General features: G+C 44.6%; 1 protein-coding gene and 1 long non-coding RNA gene across 6 annotated transcripts in view; one reads left to right on the forward strand and one right to left on the reverse strand.

The window, feature by feature from the left end:
- Positions 1-22,544, forward strand: part of nadsyn1 (NAD synthetase 1) — a 104,770-nt gene that overhangs the window by 24,938 nt on the left and 57,288 nt on the right. For 3 of the 5 annotated variants that reach the window (XM_037246675.1, XM_037246679.1, XM_037246678.1), the window contains exons 3-5: positions 5,996-6,112; positions 12,776-12,829; positions 22,359-22,448. In XM_037246675.1, the coding sequence (XP_037102570.1) occupies positions 5,996-6,112; positions 12,776-12,829; positions 22,359-22,448 (261 nt within the window). The remainder of the gene's footprint in view (positions 1-5,995; positions 6,113-12,775; positions 12,830-22,358; positions 22,449-22,544) is intronic. The other 2 variants (XM_037246677.1, XM_037246676.1) reach the window with 2 other exon arrangements.
- LOC119120106 lies at positions 9,927-10,730 on the reverse strand. The gene is made up of 3 exons (XR_005097455.1): positions 10,715-10,730; positions 10,642-10,643; positions 9,927-10,163 (listed from the first exon to the last, which is right to left on the reverse strand). It is a non-coding gene; the product is annotated as an uncharacterized LOC119120106 (long non-coding RNA).

Here is a 22,544-nt window from a genome sequence, read left to right on the forward strand (position 1 = left end):
CTAGGGACAATTTGGAGTGCTCTATCGGCCTACCAAGCATGGTTTTTGGGATGTGGGAGGAAACCGGAGTGCCCGGAGAAAACCCACGCGGGCCCGGGGAGAACATGCAAACTCCACACAGGGAGGGCCGGAGGTGGACTCGAACCCGCACCCTCCTAACTGTGAGGCGGACGTGCTACCCAGTGCGTCACCGAGCCGCCCTAGATATATCAAATAAATGTAATTACTTATTTGAATGAGTAGTCCGTTCCCAACAGTAAATTGAGTAAATAATGATTCGTGATATAGCCTACCTTTTACGTTAGCATTCTGTTTAGGTTAGTTTTCTGTTTTCGCTTATGCTTGCTTTGCTTATAGACTACACAAACATGAGATGTAATTTTAAGATTATAAGATTGTGCTTTGCAACAAAACTGTTACAAGTTCATTTATTAGACCTATTTATTTCCCTTGGGTTAACATTGGCCCGTAATTAGCTACCGGAATGTTTATATGTGAAGCTCAGGGATGAGAATTTTCTGCGGATCAACAGGCAACGGGCAACGTTAGCCTCGGCGATTCGTGAGCATTCCCCCGCCCGCCGCGACGGCACATATATATACATATACCGTAAATTCCGGACTATAAGCCGCACAGGACTATAAGGCGCACCAGCTAAAATTGGGGGATATTTTAGTTTTTTTCTTATATAAGCCGCACCGGACTATAAGCCGCACGTGCACACGCGTTTTTTTACAAAGAAAGACCGTTCACAGAACGCCTTTTTAAAGTTTTAATAACATACTTTAACACAGGGGTCACCAACTCCGGTCCTCAAGGGCGCCAATCCAGCCTGTTTTAGATATATCCCCCCTGCAACACACCTGATTCAAATAATCAGGATCGCTATCAGCCTTAATAGAGCTTGCTGATGAGCTGATCATTTGAATCAGGTGTGTTGTTGCAGGGCTGCACCTAAAACAGGCTGGATTGGCGCCCTTGAGGACCGGAGTTGGTGACCCCTGCTTTAACATGTCTTTCTAAACATTGCCTGTGACGCAGCAGTCGTACCGCAGCAACACGGAAGTGTGCACGCGAGTTATTAACAAAGAAAGACTGGACACAGAAAGCTTTTTTAAAGTTTTAATAACATACCTTAACATTTCTTTCCAAACACTGCCCGTGACGCGGCAGTAATACCGCAGCAACACGGAAGTAACACAAGACTAATAGGGCTGGATTAAAAAAAACATACCCGGTAAAAGTCACTGAGACGCGGCGGTAACACAGCAGCAACACGGTAGTACAGCACCAACAGGGCTCGTTAAAAAACATACCAGTAAAAGTAAAAAAAGAGCTTCATCGTCTTCATCTTCCTCCTGTGCACTGAAACCATCGAAGTCTTCCTCCTCAGCGTCCGATTGGAATAGCGTTAGATATCCTTCGCCTCACACTTTCTCAGTCTCTCTTTCGTCGTCGCTTTTATGCATTTCTTCGAGTGTGATGAGGGTCTGTTCATGCTAATTTTATTCATGCACGAAGCGCTAAATTACATTAAACTAGCGAGCGACACGTATAGCTCCAGAGTAGACGGGACCACGAAATAAAGAAAAAGGGTGACGCAACACAATGTCATCAACATCGACTGCCTTTAGCTTAAAAGCGGCTTCATATGCATTTCTTTTGTCCCCCATAATGACGGTTTGTGTATAAAAGCTTCCTTTCAGTAATGTCCGTCTTGATCTCGTTCTGTCTCTTCTTTGTGTGAATTATACGCCACTATTCGCCTATCAAAACACAAACTAGCACATCTTCTTCGGCGCATTATCTCTTCTTCGTCTGTCTCGCTCTTGCTTCCTGCTAGAGCGCCCCCTGGAGGCCGTAGAAATCCATAAATACGACGCGCCGCGCCGCCATTTAAGCTCTATTTCCCTCTTTGACAGCCAAATCGATTGCTTTTAACTTGAAAGCTGCATCAAATGCATTTCTTCGTGTGTTTTCCATGATGAGGGTGTGTTCATTACAACTTGTTTTTGGTGAGCAAAATGTCAGAAGAATTGAATTTAAATGCTGATTGATTGGGTTTTAATACAATGCAGATGGTCCAAACAGCGCCACTGCTTTGTGTAATCTCTGAGTCACATGGCAGAGTAAGAGAAAGGGTTTAGAGCCCTTTGACGCAGGTCACCTAGCGTGCATTCCTACTAAAGCTCATAATAGTCACAAGCAACACAGCCAGAATAAGCAGCAGCCCTAGTAGTGTTTCAAAATAGTATTTTTGTTGTTGTTTTTTTCTTCAAATTACCGCAGTGTATAAAAGTGATCAAGTCATCACAAAAATCACGAAAAAAATCCTTATATAAACCGCACCTGACTATAAGCCGCAGGGTTCAAAATTTTGGAAAAAAGTCGCGGCTTATAGTCCGGAATTTACGGTATATACATGTGTGTGTGTGTGTGTATATATATGTATATATGTATATATATATATATATATATATATACACACTGCTCAAAAGAATTAAAGGAACAGTTTTTTATCAGGGTATGGCATGAATTCAATTTGACTTTTCGGATAAGGTTTTGGTCAGGTACGTGGCAGAGGGGGTTGTTAATCAGTTTCAGCTGCATTGGTGTTGATGGAATTAATAACAGGTGCACTAGAGGGGCAACAACCAGATGGTCCCCAAAACAGGACTGATTTTGCAGGTGGAGGCCATTTCAAAATCCTCCCTTTTGATCTTTTTTAATTGTTTTCCACAAGTGTTGGCTTTAGTTAGAGTCATTATCACGACTGGGACCATGAGGCGATTTCTTAACCCTCCTGAAGTTGCGCAGATTGTCCAACTCCTCCAGGATGGCACATCCATGCGTGCTGTTGCAAGAAGATTTGATGTGTCTCCCAGTACAATCTCCAGATCATAGAGGAGATTCCAGGAGACAGACAGTTACTCTAGGAGAGCTGGACAGGGCCGTAGACGGTCCTCATTCCATCAGCAGGACCGATATCTGCTGCTTTGTGCTAGGAGGAACAGGTTGAGCACTGCCCGAGCCCTACAGAATGACCTCCAGCAAGCTACTGGTGTGAATGTCTCTGCCCAAACAGTCAGAAACAGACTTCACGAGGGTAGCCTCAGGGCACGACGTCCTGTAGTGTTTCCTGTTTCCTGAGCACCAGCTCAGTGGCCTAGTGGTAGAGTGTCCGCCGTGAGACTGGAAGGTTGTGGGTTCAAACCCCGGCCGGGTCATACCAAAGACTATAAAAATGGGACCCATTGCCTCCCTGCGCGGCACCGCTGCTGCTCACTGCTCCCCTCTCCCCCAGGGGATGGATTAAAATCACACGGGGATGGGTTAAATGCAGAGGACAAATTTCACCACACCCAGACGTGTGTGTGACGATCATTGGGACTTTAACTTAACTTTAACTGTGCTCATTGCTCAGCACCGTGGAGCTCGATTGGCATTTGACATAGAACACCAGAATTGGCTAGTCCGCCACTGGCGCCCTGTGCTTCTCACAGATGAGAGCAGGTTTACCCTGAGCACCTGTGATAGACGTGAAAGGGTCTGGAGAAGCCAAAGAGAGCGCTATGCTGCCTGCAACATCATTCAGCATGACCGGTTTGGTGGTGGGTCAGTGATGGTCTGGGGAGGCATTTCCATGGAGGGACGAACAGACCTCTACAGGCTAGAGAACGGCAGTCTGACTACCATTAGGTATCGGGATGAAATCCTTGCACCCATGCTGGTGCAGTAGGTCCTGGGTTCCTCCTGATCCACAACAATGCTCGGCCTGTTGTGGCAAGAGTATGCAGACAGTATCTGGAGGATGAAGGAATTGACACAATTGAATGGCCCTCACGATCACCTGATCTAAACCCGATAGAACACCTCAGGACATAATGTTTCGGTTCATCATACGCCGCCAGGTTGCTCCTCAGACTTTACAGGAGCTCACTGATGCCCTTAGACAGATCTGGGAGGACATCTCACAAGACACCATCCGTCGTCTCATTAGGAGCATGCCGCGACTTTGTCAAGCGTGCATACAAGCTCGTGGGGGCCACACAAGATATTGAAAAGAATTGCAAAAGACGAATTTGAGTTGCAGAAATAGAATTTAGGCAAAAAGGACGAGCCTGCCATATCATTTTTTCACTTTGATTTTTGGGGTGTCTGTATACTGAGCCCTCTGTAGTCTGAAAACTTTTATTTCCATCGAAAGATGTGGCATCCTTTTGTTCCTAAGACATTAAACTGTCCATATCAGTATAGATATCCCCCCAAAAAATGTCACCATTGAAATCTGATGTGTTTTCAAAGTGTTACTTTAATTTTTTTGAGCAGTGTATATACAAGAGATAACAGAAAATGGAGAATATATATATATATATATAGTATATATATATATATATAAATACAGTGCCTTGCGAAAGTATTCGGCCCCCTTGAACCTTTCAACATTTCGCCACATTTCAGGCTTCAAACATAAAGATATAAAATTTTAATTTTTTGTCAAGAATCAACAACAAGTGGGACACAATCGTGAAATGGAACGAAATTTATTGGATAATTTAAACTTTTTAAACAAATAAAAAACTGAAAAGTGGGGCGTGCAATATTATTCGGCCCCCTTGCGCTAATTAAAGATTAAGATTAAGATTAAAGTCCCAATGATCGTCACACACACACCTGGGTGTGGTGAAATTTGTCCTCTGCATTTAACCCATCCCCGTGTGATTTTAATCCATCCCCTGGGGGAGAGGGGAGCAGTGAGCAGCAGCGGTGCCGCGCTCGGGAATCAGTTGGTGATCTAACCCCCCAATTCCAACCCTTAATGCTGAGTGCCAAGCAGGGAGGCAATGGGTCCCATTTTTATAGTCTTTGGTATGACCCGGCCGGGGTTTGAACCCACAACCTTCCAGTCTCAGGGCGGACACTCTACCACTAGGCCACTGAGATAATACTTTGTAGCGCCACCTTTTGCTGCAATTACAGCTGCAAGTCGCTTGGGGTATGTCTCTATCAGTTTTGCACATCGAGAGACTGGAATTCTTGCCCATTCTTCCTTGCAAAACAGCTCGAGCTCAGTGAGGTTGGATGGAGAGCGTTTGTGAACAGCAGTCTTCAGCTCTTTCCACAGATTCTCGATTGGATTCAGGTCTGGACTTTGACTTGGCCATTCTAACACCTGGATACGTCTATTTGTGAACCATTCCATTGTAGATTTGGCTTTATGTTTTGGATCATTGTCCTGTTGGAAGATAAATCTCCGTCCCAGTCTCAGGTCTTTTGCAGACTTTTATATCTTTATGTTTGAAGCCTGAAATGTCGCGAAATGTTGAAAGGTTCAAGGGGGCCGAATACTTTCGCAAGGCACTGTGTATATATATATATATATATATATAAAAACAGAGTTCAATGGATGATACCTTATCAATGCTTTTTAAAATATAATGGGCGAGCAGGGTTGCGCATCACGCAGATGAGTGACATTGACTGAAAGATCATCACGCTTTCTTCCTTCCTCCTACCACATGTCGCATTTTGATGACACACATGACATGCAACAGTGGCCGTGGTTGCCAAACAATTTTTCTCCCACTTAATTAAGCCTCGTTTACAGGACTTTTTGGTAGTCTGTGAGGAGAATACCTGGGACTTTGTCTAACGAAGAATAAACTTGGGACATAAATGAACTGCCCTTCAAAAACCATTCACTGGCCCCAGAATCAGCCCGTTCACTAAAACATTCAACCAAAAATGCACTTTGTTTAATTCACTTTCATCCAATATATGAATGAGTTTATGAATGTTTGTTCATTGAACTCGTTCAGGTATGACACTGTACCTCATATCGCACAGCTCTAATTACTGTACATTCTTGTATCAAAGTGTCAGTGTTTGATGTTTTTGAAATGAAATGTCTCAGACAAAATGTGGATTATATTTTTTGCCCTACCTTTCTTTTCATATTGGCTAATACCGTTCTTATAATTCTTAATTTTTTTAGTGGGTATGGCTGCGCAGACCATTTTCATGAATCGGATACATTGCTCCACTGTTTTGAAGTTCTCAAGAAGCTTCTAGAATCTCCCATTACCCAAGACATTATTTGTGACGTGGGAATGTAAGTATTAACTATAAAAAAAAAATGCTGAAATCAAGAAATAAAAGGACTAGTCCTCACATTCCAGACATGATTGCCTTGTATGATAAACTGTGGGGCAACATCTTGACACTATTCTATTAATCATGGTCTATTTCTCATGATGTGCTTGTTTTTCAGGTTTTTATTTAACAAATTGCTACTATGCTTAACTTTGTGATACTTTTTCTGGCTTTTAAGGCGCTAGTTCAGCGGTCAGGTTTTGCCACACAGCTGGAGATGGGACAAACAGTGAAGCAAAAATTCAATTGAAATACCTTGAAAAAATTATGAATTTTGTTAACAACAAACATTGACTGATCTCATCCCCATGCTGTCTACATAAGTCTTAAGGCCTACTTAGTATATTCACGCAGGCATAAGCTGCTCAGACGTCACTGCGTCAATGCAGCGCGCAGTTTGCCGAGAGGCATAGTGACTCCAGCGTGTCCTGGGTCATCCTCTGGGCCTGCCTCTGGTGGAAAATGCCCGGAACACCTACCCAAGGAGGCGTCCAGGAGGCATCCAATTCAGAAGTCCGAGCCACCTCGTCTGGCTCCTTTCAATGCAGAGGCTTGAGTCAGTCCCTTGTGGATGACTGAGCTTCTCACCTTTTCTCTCAGTTAGAGATTGGACTCCCTGCGGGCGATACTCATTTTGGCCGCTTGTATTAGGGATCTTTTTTTTTCGGTCACGACCTCCACCTCGTGACCATAGGTTAGGGAAGAAAAATCAATCAAGCGGTAAATCAAGAGATTTGCCTTTTGGTTCAGCTCCTTCACTACGACAGCAGGTGCTGCACCGATCCGCCTGTCGATCTTACGCTCCATCTTGCCCTCACTTGTGAAGAAGACCCCAAAATACTTGAACTCCTTTACTTAAGGCAAGATCTCATCTCATCCGACCCGGAGAGGGCATTTCCCACTTTTCCGACTGAGGACCATGGTCTCAGATTTGGAGGTGCTGATTTTCATTCCAACACCTTTACAACCTTTTGCAAAATGCTCCAGTGAAAGTTGTAAATCACGAGTTGAAGAATTCAACAAGAACATATCATCAGTAAAATGGAGAGATGCGATGCTAAGGTCACCAAACCAGACACCCTTAATGCCTCGGCTTCACCTAGAAATTCTCCCCATCGAAGTTATGAATAGAATCTGTGACAAAGGGTACCCTTGGTGGAGTCCAACCCTCATTGGAAAAGAATTCGACTTACTGTCAGTTATGTGGACCAAACATGCACACTCGAGGACCCTGTTGAGGGTGTAGAGCTGGACAACTGTTTTATGGCCAGGAAGAAAACCACACTGCTCCTCCTGAATCTGAGATCCGACCCTCCTCTCCAGCACCCCTGAACAGACCTTACCGGGGTGGCTGAGAAATATGATTTCTCTGTAGTTGGAACACACCATAATGTCCCCCTTTTTAAAAATTGGGACCACCACCCTAGTCTGCCAATCCAGAAGCACTATCCACAATGCCCATACAATGTTGTAGAGGCGTGTCAACCAGGACAGCCCCACAACAGTTTAGGGATAAGTGGATCCCATCCAACCCCAGGGCCCTGCCACCAAGGAGCTTTTTAATCACCTCAGTTTCTTCAAACCCCAGAGATAGGAAAGTCCACCTCAGAGTCTCCAGGCTCTGATTCCTTAATGGCAGGCATGTCATTGGAATTGAGGAGATCTTCTTCCCACCAACTCATGACATCACTAGCACCCCATAGCACCTATACACAGTGTTAACAGTGCACTGCTTTACGCTCCTGACATGCCAGATGGTGGACCAAAATGTTCTCTACGCTATCAGTTATCAAGGATCTAGGACCCAAAGTGCAGGGAAGCAAGAACGCAGATGGAGTTAAATAAAAAGTGATTTCATTCAAATAAAACAAAAAGGCAAACAAAGCACTAATGGACAGGGAAAACTAAATAGATAAGAACAACATGGAAACAAAATAACAAAATAAACCGACTTGGACAGGGGCATCACAAAGCACAGCGCATAGCAACACATTGCGTGGACATCGGGGACAGTGCCTCTGGATTCGTAGACTGGGGTGGTGGTCCCCCTTTTCAAGAAGAGGGACCAGAGGGTGTGTTTAAACTACAGAGGAATGACACTGCTCAGCCTCCCTGGTAAGGTCTATTCAGGCGTGCTGGAGAGGCGCGTCCGTCGGGAGGTCGAATCTCGGATTAAGGAGCAGTGTGGTTTTCGTCCTGGACGTGGAACAGTGGACCAGCTCTATACCCTCGGCAGGATCCTCAAGGGCGCATGGGCGTTCGCTCAACCAGTCCACATGTGTTTTGTTGACCTGGAGAAGGCGTTTGACCGTGTCCCTTGGGGAGTTCCGTGGGAAGTGCTTCGGGAGTACTTCGGGAGTATTTCCAGCAGTAAGTCGAATTCGTTCCTAGTGAGGGTTGGACTTCGCCAAGGCTGCCCTTCATCACGATTCTGTTCATAACCTTTATGAACAGAATATCTAGGGCCGAGATTCTCGGTGCAGCAGAAGCGTTGAAGGTGTCCGGTTTGGTCACCTCAGCATTGCATTTCTGCTTTTAGCAGACGATGTGGTGCTGTTGGCTTCTTAAAGCCGTGATCTCCAGCTCTCACTGGAGCGTGTCACTGCCAGGTGTGAAGTGGTCGGGATGAAAGTCAGCGCCTCCAAATCTGAGACCATGGTCCTCAGTCGGAAAAGCTTGGAATGCCCTCTCTGGATCGGGGATGAGATCCTGCCCCAAGTAGAGGAGTTCAAGTATCTTGCGGTCTTGTTCACGAGCGAGGGCAGGATGTGGCATGAGATTGACAGGCGGATCGGCTGTGAAGCGGACTCTGTACTGATCCGTTGTGGTTAAGAGAGAGATGAGCTAGAAGGCGAAGCTCTCAATTTACCGGTCAATCTACGCCTCTACCCTCACCTATGGTCACGAGCTATGGGTCGTGACCGAAAAAACAAGATCCCGGTTACAAGCGGCCCAAATGAGTTTCCTCAACAGGTTGTCTGGGCTCTCCCTTAGAGATAGGGTGAGAAGCTCGGTCATCCGGAGGGACTCAGAATCGAGCCGCTGCTCCTCTACATTGAGAGAAGCCAGATGAGGTGGCTCGGGCATCTCAACAGGATGCTTCGTGGACGCCTCCCCAGAGAGGTGTCCCTTTGGCAGGAGACCCCGGGGACGACCCAGGACGCGCTGGAGAGACTATGTCTCTCGGCTGGGCTGGGAACGCCTTGGGATCCCCGGGATGAGCTGGATGAAGTGGCTGGGGAGAGGGAAGTCTGGGCGTCCCTCCTAAAGCTGCTGCCCCCGCGGCCCAACCCGGATAAGCGGCAGATGTTGGATGGATGGATGGGTTTCTTGCAAATCAAATTAGAGGCACAATGTGGAGCAAAAAAGTGCTTTATCCACCCTCTTCTTATTTCGCATGTTTATCTGTGAAGTCATATTGACTGTTTAAACAAATATTCTCTCCCCCCTTATAAAGAAAAATGTTGGGGGAGACTTTAAATCAGTGGTTCCCAAACCTTTGCAGGCTGGCGCCCCCTTTGGCTCCCCAGTGAATTCCTAGCGCCCCCCCCAAGGCACATATGGAAACAAACACCTCTTTCTTGATATTTGGTTTGCTGCAATTTGAAAAGAGAAAGGTTAAACACAAATGTGTATTTCACAAATAAAACCCAATTTAGTATTTAGTAAACCAATTTATTATTTAGCAGTTTTAACTGTTTCAGCAACATAGAATCGTAAATAAACATTCCACCAGTAACCTTCATTGTCTCACACGTAATATTAATGGGATGGATGTGCTTGGTGCAGGGACATAAGCTTCTCAACATCAGGCTGGAACTCACTAAGAAGAAGTCGTAGATCCCCGCGGTCAGTAATTTTCAGTCGGTTTCTTTGCTTGGAAAGAAGCAAGGTGACTGCACTGAAGCCCCGTTCTACTAAATATGATGTTGGGAAGGCAATGAAGTACATCTTGACCTTGTTCCACAGCACTTGATAGCAGTCAGAGATTTTTTTTTGTAACCAAAAATCTTGATATGACTTTTTGAACTTTGGCCTTAGCTCAATGTCATTTTGAATTGAAATCAGTTCTTCCTCTGCCACTCCAGTTTCTTCACCGTCGACATTTAGGAATGGATTGATCACCCAGTCTGGTATTTCAAGCAATAAAATGTCCTCAAATCTCTCAGACATGTCTCTGTGCAGTTCATCCAGGTGTGTACAATACACTTGAAGGTCATCGTCTGGTATGCCTTTTTCCTCATCCAATTCAGAGAGGCTTGGGAACTGGTAGAGTGCATGGCGAGCTATGTTTCGTTTGAATAACTGTAACTTGGCCAGGAAGGTGGAGATAGCTGATTTGACTTTAATTAGGTTAGCCTCATTTCCCTGCAGCTGCAAATTAACTTCATTGAACTTTGCGAATATATCTGCCAAATAAGCAATGTCATGCTTCATGTTTCTTAGTTCATCACACAGAACAGAATTGGAGTCTTGGAAGAATTCAACAACTGTATCAAACAGTGAATAGAAACGTCTCAGGCAGTTTCCCTTTGACAGCCATCTAACTTCTGTGTGCAACACTAAACGTTCAAACTCTTCATCATTATCAGTGCACGGCTGTCGAAACAGTCGGGAATTGAGGGCATGTGCCTTGATTTTATTTATTGCTGTGATAACAGTACTCATTGATTTGTGTAGTCTACCACTCAGGTTTTTTGCGACCAGATGCTGCCTGTGGATTACACAGTGCACTGTAAGTACTCCAGGTACAGCTTTTTTCAAGAAACTAATGAAGCCACGATGACGACCTACCATTGATGGTGCCCCATCTGTTGCACAAGCAAGAATGTTAGAAAGTGGGATGTCTTTCTCTTTGAAAAAATCATCAACGACACGAAATACTGACTCCCCTTTTGTGTCTGTTTCAAGCTGTCTTGCAAATAACAGCTCTTGAACCAAGCTTTCATCTTTGACGAAACGAACATAAGCAAGAAGCAAAGATTCATTGCCTGGCAGAGTGGACTCATCTAACTGTAAACTAAATTCTGTTGTCCTAAGCATGTTACACAATGTTTCTTCAATATTTTCAGCCATTTCATCTATTCTTCTCTGAACAGAGTTATCACTGAGAGGAATAGCTTTTATAATTTGGTCAGGTGACTTGTGTAGAACTGTGTGTAGAACCTCTCTTACTGCTGGTAGAATAAGCTCTTCTCCAATTGTATGAGGCTTACCAGATCTAGCAATCAGCAAAGAGATGTTGTATGACGCTCGCAAACCGTCAGTAGATTGTTGTGAAATGCTGTCAAACATATTTCCGATGGTTTTCCGTTTCTGACCGTTGTCTCGGAGTGACTGCAAATATGCCAAGTTTTTGTCTGCTTTATCAGAGTGCATTTTCTTCAAATGTTCCAAAAGCCTCGAAGGTTTCATAGCTTCATTTGAAAACACTCTATCACACAGTAGACACATTGGTTGCTGTTGGTTGTGTGGTGCTGCGACAAATCCATATTTCAGATATTCCACACTATATTGCCGACACTTCTTTTTTGTTTGCTGTACCAAGGCCATACTTTATTCTGGAACAAAAAAATAAAACCATGTAAAATACAGCATTTTATCGCATTTCATAAATAGGCCTACTTAAAGACAAAAATGACAACATTGAAGGTATGAAAAGCAAGTTTACCCTCTCATGTATTCATTTTCTTCCATTTACTCACAGAAAATGGTGGCGGACGTGATCTAAGGCAGTGGTCCCCAACCTTTTTTGCGCCACGGACCGGTTACATGTCAGAAATATTTTCGCGGACCGGCATTTATATAAATAAATAATACATTTATATAAATAAATAAATAATACATTTATAATATCATTACCATTACGTTGAATTAGTGGGAGCACTGAGTTTGTTTCTCAGAAACGAGCCGGTCCCATCTAGACGTAATCGGAGACAATGACACCCGAAGTGATTTAAGGTTTGTCTTTTATTGCAGGATGCTTGGTCTCCATGTGTTGAAGCAGTTTTGAATGCTTCACTGCCTGGTTAGTTAGCCTGTCGCCACATATTAGCTTTGCGGGCTCGACTGGGGAAACATGTCACGTGACCGGGACGAGTGTCTTGACCTGAATTAATTGATCGTCGATAAAAAAAAAAAATTCTGTGCGGCTTGGCGGCCCGGTACCAAGTGACCCACGGACCGGTACCGGTCCGCGGCCCGGTGGTTGGGGACCACTGCCCTAACCAGCTCAACACAACACAACACGGCGCGTTCTGGCGAGTCCCCAATTTCATGTTGACTTGAACTCAAGATGATGTTGACCGCCAGAATGCGGTTTTTATTATAAGATAAAATTCTGAACATTACAAGCTTGAAATTACAAACCTGAGCTTTTGCTTTTGTAGTCTATGCTGTCGGATCTGACTGGGCCAGAGCGGCGTGTTGTGTACAAATCGACTGCCGCCCCCCTACCGCCCCTTTCTTCCTCACCGCCCCCCCAGATCTTTCCACCGCCCCCAGGGGGGCGGTACCGCCCACTTTGGGAACCACTGCTTTAAATGAAAGACAGTAAGTTTCTTCTATGTGTATATTGCAGTCCTGTTTATTTTGTGTGTTTCTGGGTGTTCTTCTCCCTTAGGCCCATCATGCATCGCAATGTACGCTACAACTGCCGGGTGATTTTTCTCAACAGGTAACCTTAAAAACTCGTCATGTTAAATGTATGGATATGCATTTACAGATAGTGTTTTTCTATGAGATAATACATTCAAAAACAGTGAAAGCATGGCGGAGTCAGGCAGATTTAAATGGATTAAAACCAAATAATGTATTGTCAAAAAAGCTCAAGGTTATTTTAGATATGTATTGCTGTTTATCCATTTAATGAGGTATTGCAATTGGTATGATAATTATTATTGCCTAGAGTTGCATGTGTACAGTCCCCCTCAAGTTTTTCCGAAGGGCGGATAAATTAGATCAGGGGTATCCAAACTTGGTCCTGGAGGGCCGCTGTCCTGCCTGTTTTCCATGTCTCGCTGCTGCAACACACCTAATTCAAATGATCAAGATCTCAGAGCTTGTACAGTATTTTCTGCACTATAAGGCGTACTGGATTATAAGGCGCACCTTCATGGAGTTTTTATTTCACAATGTTTTCATATATAGGGCGCATCGGATTAAAAGGCGCATAGAATAGAAGCTACTGCATCAAACTGGGGTTGACTAGGGTTGTGTTATGCGTTATGCATCCACTAGATGGTGCTGTGCTAAAGGGACTGTCAACCCAGTCAATGAGGTAAAAACAAAAGTCCAACTTCCATTTTATATGAAAGTGATACGGTTTGGCTTCTTACTTGGTCCAGCAACCCCACTCATTTTTGATGGTCATAAACTTTATTGAAAAGAAAAAAGCGTGTGTTGATTAGCTTTAGCGCCAGGTTTGTGTATGCGCAGCCAAACAAACTTGCAGCGGTGAGGGGGTGTTGTCACTGTCTATTGCGCATGTGCGGTTCACTGTGATTTCCTCCCGTCAGGCTTACCTGTATGTCAATCAAGCGATGGGATGGATTCTAGCCTCGGGGAGAATGGGGTAATTTGTGCCAAGGGGCAAGTAGTTCCACCCCTGTTTTCCAGAAAACCATAGAAGTTGGTCATGTGACCACCTATTTTTGAAGGGGCATCCATTTCACTCATGGCTTGAGAGGTAAGTTTAATTTAAGTTCAAAAAACATTTTTTTGCCCTCAAAAGTAAAATTTCTATGATGAAGGTTTTTTTTATTGCTGTGTTTGAACAATTATAAACAACTTTGAAAACAGTTCAACTATGTTTTAGTGCTTTCGTAAGCTACAGCATGAGTCCATACAATTAGCATGATGCTTGCTCAAAACAGCAGGGGGGATGCATTTTTTTCAAAATGGTGGGTCTGGGGTAATTTGTGCCAAAGGGCCTGGGGTAAATTGTGCCACTGGCAGAAGATAACAGCTTCCTGGACCTGGTCTACTCTACACATAAAGGAGCTTTCAAAGCCGCCCCCCTCCCCCATCTTGGACTTTCTGACCATCTCACTGTTATGCTTTTGCCCGCATACAGACAAATGGTGAAAGCATCCAGGCCGGTTCGCAAGCGGGTAAGAGTGTGGCCTGAGGGTGCCTCTGATGCGCTTCGAGACTGCTTTGGCACTACTGACTGGGAAATGTTTAAGCAGGCGGCCACTTCCAACAATCGGACGGACATAGAGGAGTATACTGACTCTGTTTCCTCTTACATCACGAAGTGCATTGATGATGTGACCTACTCGAAATTCATTGTCACTCGGACTAACTGGAAGCCATGGCTGACAGGGGCTGTCCTCAGGTTGCTGAGGGCCAGGGACAAAGCCTTCAGAGCGGTGAGCGATGAGGCTGGCTTGAGGACAGCGAGGGCCGACCTGTCCCGGAGCATCACGGAAGCGAAAAGGGCATTCTCTTGCAAGATTACCGCCCACTTCAAGGACAGCTGGGACGCACGGAGCCTATGGCAGGGCATTCAGACCATCACGGACTACAAGCCCGCGCCGCAGAGCTGTGAGGGCGACATCCGTCTGCTCAACGATTTTAACCGCTTCTTTGCTCGCTTCGACGCTCAGAACAGCACTTGCCCGCTGAAGACCCCTCCCCCTCCACACGAGCAGCCCCTGTGCCTCTCTGCCGATAGCGTGAGGAGGGCGCTTGCCGCTATCAACACCCGTAAGGCGGCGGGCCCTGACAACATCCCAGGTCGAGCGCTGAAGTTCTGCGCTGGGGAGCTGATGGGTGTCTTCACGGACATCTTTAACATTTCCCTGCAGCAGGCCATCGTCCCTTCGTGTTTCAAGGCTGCCACCATCGTACCTGTGCCGAAGAAACCTGCTCCGTCCTGCTTCAATGACTACCGCCCCGTGGCACTGACGCCCATCATCATGAAGTGCTTTGAGCGGCTTGTCATGGAGCACATCAGATCCATTCTCCCCCCCACCATAGACCCCTTCCAGTTTGCGTACCGAGCCGAACGGTCCTCTGAGGATGCCATCTGCTCGGCCCTCCACTCGGCCCTCACCCACCTGGAGAGAAGGGACTCGTATGTGAGATTGCTGTTTGTGGACTTCAGTTCTGCCTTCAACACCATTGTGCCACAACGACTCATCTGCGAACTCGACAAGCTCGGCCTCAGTACCTACCTCTGCAACTGGCTACTGGACTTCCTCTGTCAGAGGCCTCAGGTGGTACGTGTTGGCGACAAAATCTCCGCCAGCATCACGCTGAGCACGGGGGCCCCCCAAGGCTGCGTGTTCAGTCCACTGCTCTTCACCCTGCTGACGCATGACTGCACTGCAACTTACGGTAGCTACCGCGTGCTGAAATATGCCGACGACACGACTCTGGTGGGTCTCATCACCGGGGGCGACGAGACTCAGTACAGGTCGGAGGTCGACCTTCTGGCCACGTGGTGCAGGGACAACAACCTCCTGCTGAACGTCAACAAGACCAAGGAGATTGTTGTTGACTTCCGGAAGGGTCACACCCAACACCTGCCACTGACCATCGACGGTGCTGTAGTGGAGAGAGTGAGCAGCACCAGATTCCTGGGGGTGCACATCAGTGAGGATCTCTCCTGGTCCACCAACAACGCATCACTGGCGAAGAAAGCTCAGCGCCGCCTGTACTTCCTGCGGAAACTCAGGCGAGCAAGTGCTCCTCCGGCCGTCATGACTACATTCTACCGTGGCACCATTGAGAGCGTCCTCTCCAGTTGTATCGCTGTTTGGGGTGGTAGCTGCACTGAATACAACATGAAGGCCGTGCAGCGCATAGTGAACACGGCTGGTAAGATTATTGGTGCTTCACTCCCCTCCCTGAAGGACATTTACACCTCCCATCTCACCCGCAAGGCGACCACGATTGTGAGTGATGTGAGTCACCCCGCTCACTCTTTGTTTGTTCTTCTGCCCTCTGGGAAGAGGTACAGGAGCCTGCGCTCCCGCACCACCAGACTCACCAACAGCTTCGTACTCCAGGCTGTTGGGATCCTGAACTCTCTCCCCCCTTCTGCGTAGCGTCCTGTACTTTTGCGCTCAGTGGCCTAGTGGTAGAGTGTCCGCCCTGAGACTGGAAGGTTGTGGATTCAAACCCCGGCCGGGTCATACCAAAGACTATAAAAATGGGACCCATTGCCTCCCTGCTTGGCACTCAGCATTAAGGGTTGGAGTTGGGGGTTTAGATCACCAAATGATTCCCGAGCGCGGCACGGCTGTTGCTCACTGCTCCCCTCTCCCCCTGGGGATGGATCAAAATCACATGGGGATGGGTTGAATGCAGAGGACAAATTTCACCACACCCAGATGTGTGTGTGACGATCATTGGGACTTTAAAAAAACAACAACTTTATATTCTGACTGTCTGCTGTATGCACACTTGCTCCATTTTTGCTCCTCTTATTTATTATGTTATTTTTTTATTTATTATTTATTCATTGTTTGTGCCTTGTTTTTATTTTTTTGTGTTGTTTACTTGTATGTATATTGTGTACTATGTCTTGTCACCGTGGGATAGTGGGAACGTATTTTCGATCTCTTTGTGTGTCTTGGCATGTGAAGAAATTGACAATAAAGCAGGCTTTGACTTTGACTTTTGACTTTGAGATAAAGATAAAAAGGCTGAACAGGAAAAGAAAAAGAATGAGAGAAGAAAAGGGCTATGAAAGCTGCAATTCGAAACAAAACCAAGAAGAAAATGACCGTGTACAGTAGCTCAGAAGAAAACTCCACCATTAATGATGAGGCAGAAGATGGCCTGGAGAAGATGCACAGCAGAGAAAAGAAACGGGCTGAAAAGAAGAAAAGGAGTGGAAATAAGAAGGGGAGCCTGAAGGGGTCAAAGCAAAACAAATCCAACAACAAAGTGCTCCCCTGTAGCTCAGAAGAAAGTTACGTTCCGCTTCCACTTAGTGATGTCACTGAATATGACAGTTCAGGTGTCCAGAGTGATGGTGATGATGATGGTGACAAGAATCTGTCTGCTGGTGACTTTGTCATTGTGAGGTTTGCGGGTAAAAAATCCAAATCCTATAACTATGTTGGATTCATGGAGAATGTTGAAGGTGACGAGATTAGTGCAAAATTTCTGAAGCAAAGTTCTAAGAGGTCTCTTGATGGTAAGCCCATTTTCACATTTAGAGAGAATGATGAAGGATCATCCCTAGAGGTGACGTGCTGAAGAAATTACCCACACCACAAAAACTACAGCCGGAAGGGAGCATAAATTTACATTCCCCTGCAGCATTGCCATGTGGGATGTTCAGTGGTAGGCCGAATCTGGGATGAGATTCAGGTGCAGATGATTAGGTGCTCATTTTGGAATTTTGATTTTGTTCTGAGTAGCCTATGTGTTCACACCACACCACAAAACTTGGTGGTACAGCCAGAAAGGAGCAGAAGTTCATATTTTCAAGACTCAATTAGGTGTTCATGTGACTGTATAGGCCTTGTGATAGAAAAGTGGCCTTTAATGTTGTTAAGACCTTAAATTAAAGTTAAACAAGTAATTTGTATGGAATTTGTCTTTCTTTTATATAGCATTATCATTTGTGAGATTAAAATGATCTGTTTTACTTCAATTATCAATGGCACAATTTACCCCACGCTCACATTACAAAGTAATGCAGTCTTATAACTGGCCGTCGTTTCCATGGCGACAGGGTTGTTTCTTATTATAAAATATAATAAATATGGATATAATACAATATTATATATTTACCTAGGGACTCTGAACATGTAAACACAACTACCAGAAGTTGTCAAACATAGAGCTGAAGAAATAAAGCACTCAAATACAAGATTTTGTGTGCTTTGGAATTCGTGGATTGACCAATAATTACAAAAACAGTTTACCGTAATATTCGGACTATAAGTCGCACCGCAGTATAAGTCGCACCAGCCATAAAATACCCAAAAAAGTGAAAAAAAACATATATAAGTCGCTCCGGAGTATAAGTCGCATTTTGGGGGGCAATTTATTCGACAAAATCCAACACCAAGAACAGTCATGAACGAGCAACAACAGGCTAAATGATAGGTATGCTAACGTGACATAAACACAAACTAAGAGCTGAGAACGGCCCTGACGTAAAATTCAGAGTTATTCAAAAAACTATTACATAAATAACACGTTAATAAAACCATCTGTCACTCCAATTCATTAAATCCATCAATCGTCCTTTGTCAACAATGCGTGCGCGCCGCTGACGGCTCTTGCACTTCAAAATATTCCACAGGCCCATATAACGATATATAAATTATATATCAAATAACTATTATTTAAGCAATAATGTTATCAAACCATCTGTGCACTCTAAATCATTAAATCCATCGATCAAATTCCTCGTCCTTTGTCAACAACGCCGCGCGTGTGTGCGCCCTGACGTCAGCCTCGTCGTTATTCCACAGATCTACTATATAACTATATTGTAGCGTTAACAAAGTTCAAGGAAAGACGTGGGTTTGGTAAACGGCTCTTTATTTAACAAAACAAACTTACAGGCGTGTGGCGGCGTGGACTTCCAGCCACGGAAATGGAAGAGAGCTCCATAGAATAGGACCGGGCGTGCGTAAAAGCCATGACCGAGCCCCATCCACCGTCCCCGGACAGCCACCCGGCCGAGCGCCGGCCCTTGACTTCCATCCACGGAGGTGAAAGACAGCTCGGTAGAGTAGGACCGGGCGTGCGTAAAAGCATTGTCCGAGCCCCATCCACCGTCCCTGGACAGCCACCCGGCCGAGCGCCGGCCCCCGACTTCAATCCACGGAAGTGAAAGAGAGCTCCGTCGAGTCAATCTCTGTCCTTTATGTAAACAACGCCGCGTCGCGCTGCTGACGTCGCGCTGCTGACGTCGCGCTGCTGACGTCACTTGAAATTCAAATTACAGTAATCCCTTGCTACATTTTTTTTTTTTTTGAAATCTTTTGAAAAAAAAACATATAAGTCGCTCCTGAGTATAAGTCGCCCCCCCACCCAAACTATGAAAAAAAACGCGACTTATAGTCCGAAAATTACGGTAATTAGGTTTCTGGTAAATATATCGACATTTATAAACATGCCATTTAGCCAGCAGTATCTTAGAAATTTACATTTGTTCAGATTCATTGCATGGGTAACGCATAAGTATTTTTGATACACTTGTTTTTTTTCCCACTCCGTTGCTGGAAAAGACATATGTGATGGCGGCTTCGTAGCAGACTTTCGTGATGCCCACATTGCTCCACTCTCTACTACAGTAATGCATTCAACACATGCCCACTCGCTCAAGCTGTCAGAAACGAAGATGAAAAAGTTCTTGTACGCATGTCTTCGGTGGAGCATTTACTTTGAAGTTCCAGACACAAGTGGTGTGTCGTTGCTTGAGGGCGTCTTCAGTTGGCTCAACGTATTACACGTCAAGAAGAGGGTAGGAAAGCGTGGAAGAAGAGAGGCAAAATTAAGGCTGCGAAGGTCACATTTTCATAGCCTTAACCTATGGCCCGTCTCCATAGAAACAGGGCCAGATTTCGACAACTGGTTGTCGAAGGCTGCAAGAGTTTGGATACCAGCGGTGCGGTCTTGTCACACCAAAAATTACGCCATGTCATCGCCATATTGTGCTTTGAAGGACGTGGTGCTCCCTACAAAATCTTGTTTCATCTAGCTCTACAAAAATTTGAAGGTGTATGTAACAGCCCAACTTCAACAAAATAGTTTCTCAGAGCCATATGCTAAAACTAACAAGAAGGCGGACATTTTGAATTTACTTTAAAATTTGCCGTAGCTTTGACTTCAACCCTTACAATGCCAAGCATTATTAGAAAAGACAACCCTTGAGATCCCAGCTGATTTTGAGCAGCTTCACTCATCTTTCAAGGCTGACAGAATATTGTATGCTAATGACTATACTTAAGTGGTACCAAATGAAAGGTTACTGTTCTTTAATTAGAAAAAAAGTATGATTCTACCCAACACTGTTCTGTAGTTATCATATTTGAATGCAGGTTGGTCTCACTCAAATCAGCAATCGCCAACAAAATAAGGACAAAATGAGGTTTTTGCGGAAGACGTATTTCCTGCACAATCATGACTTTGACACTAACTCCATAACTACTCTCCATTGTTCTTCCATTTGGGCTGGCATATCACCTCTTTATGAGCCAGCAAGAGGATCTCTGCCATCAAGTGGTCACAGTTAACCACTTTAATGGAGGCTTGACGATAAGTGGAGAATTGCCCGAGAGTCTCGTCTGCCCTTTCATAAAATAAAAAGTTGATGAGAATATTCGTCGGTGGGATATAAGGTCCTTACTTTTGATGATGAGTTTTGTCGCCGCTGGGAAGTAAAGAGTTAAAAGCTGCTGTAACATTACCTACAAGAATCCTATCTTGTCAAAATTTCTCACATTTGATAACAGTCCAGGCCTGAAAACAGCTACAAACTTATTTTTCACAAGTGGTAGGCCCACCTACTGGCTACATGAAATAAATGTTTTCTTCCTTGATGTTTGTCTGCTAGCGGGTTAAACAGATCTACAAACCGGATTCATTTGAAGTTGGGAAATTGTGTAAAATGCAAATAAAAACAAAATGCAACGATTTGAAAATCCTTCTCAACCCATATTCAATTGATTACATTACAAAGACAACATATTTAATGTTCAAACTGATAAACTTACCGTATTTTTCGGACTAAAAGTCGCTCCGGAGTACAAGTCGCATCAGCCATAAAATGCACAATAAAGGGGGAAAAAAAACCTATACAAGTCGCACCGGAGTTTAAGTCGCATTTTGGGGGAAATTTATTTGATAAAATCCAACACCAAATACAGACACGAACCAGCAAAAACAGGCTAAACGAAACGGTATGCTAACGTGACATTAACACAAACGAGGAGCTGAGAACGGGCCTGACGTAACATTAACAGTTATTCAAATAACCATAACATAAACAATACGTTTATCAAACCATCTGTGTCACTCCAAATCATTGAATCCATCGATCGAATTCTTCGTCCTTTCTGTAAACAACGCCGCGTGTGCGGCGCGCCGCTGACGTCGGAGTCGTCGTCAGTTGCAGTTCAAATTATTCCACAGGCCCATATAACGATATATATAAACTACATATCAAATAACTATAATATAAACAACAATTTTATCAAACCATCTGTGTCACTCCAAATCAATCACTCTATCGATCGAATTCTTCGTCCTTTATGTAAACAATGCCGCGTGTGCAGCGCGCCGCTAACGTCGGACTCGTCATCAGTTGCAGTTCAAATCATTCCATAATATAAACAACAATTTTATCAAACCATCTGTGTCACTCCAAATCATTAAATTCATCGATCAAATTCTTCGTCCTTTATGTAAACAACGGCGCGTGTGCAGCGCGCCGCTAACGTCGGACTCGTCATCAGTTGCAGTTCAAATCATTCCATAATATAAACAACAATTTTATCAAACCATCTGTATCACTCCAAATCATTAAATCCATCGATCGAATTCTTCGTCCTTAATGTATACAACGGCGCGTGTGCGGCGCGGCGCTGACGTCGGACTCGTCGTCAGTTGCAGTTCAAATTATTGCACAGACCCATATAACAATATATAAACTATATATGAAATAACAATAATATAAACAAAATTTTATCGAACCATCCGTGTCACTCCAAATCATTAAATCCATCAAAATCTTCGTCCTGTGTCACTTAAAAGAAAAAAAAAAAACACAACTGTTGACTCCGGAACTACGTGCGCTACAGGAGCTGATGGTGGAAGGTGGTACAGGACGGTACGGGAAAAGGTAGTTGGAAGGGAGCATGAAGGGAACAAACCAACAGAACTGGCAAACTAACATACGTAACTTAACGGAGACAGAGTGACAGGGGTAACCAACAGACCAACTTGGACAGAAACTAACCGAATCGAAAGACAAACCGACGAGACTACAGGCGAGAGACGAGAACAATCCGACAGGGGAGTGAGGGGCAGACAGGACTTAAATACATGACAGGTAACAAGAGGCAGGTGACTGTGATTACATTGATTGTGAGGTAACACAGGAGGGGAGGGGCAACGCGAACAGAAACCATGGTTACATATACACATAATAAAACAACCGGGGACGAGTCGGGACAGTACATGAAGCTAATCTTATCAACTAACTGATTTATTCTCTATCTTGTTAGACAAATCCTACTGATTCGACCAAAGATGCTGATGGCCAACCATGGCATCTACAGAGAGATGCGTTGGTTCTCACCCTGGACAAAGTTTCGGTTGGTAAACAAAAAGCTATTATGGCTGAAGTGATGTAACTCTTTAATGTTTGCACTTTATTGTTATCTAAGAAAGCCATGCCTAAATATTTTTCA

This window comes from Syngnathus acus, chromosome 3 (genome assembly GCF_901709675.1).
Source record: "Syngnathus acus chromosome 3, fSynAcu1.2, whole genome shotgun sequence".
Lineage (NCBI taxonomy): Eukaryota > Metazoa > Chordata > Actinopteri > Syngnathiformes > Syngnathidae > Syngnathus > Syngnathus acus.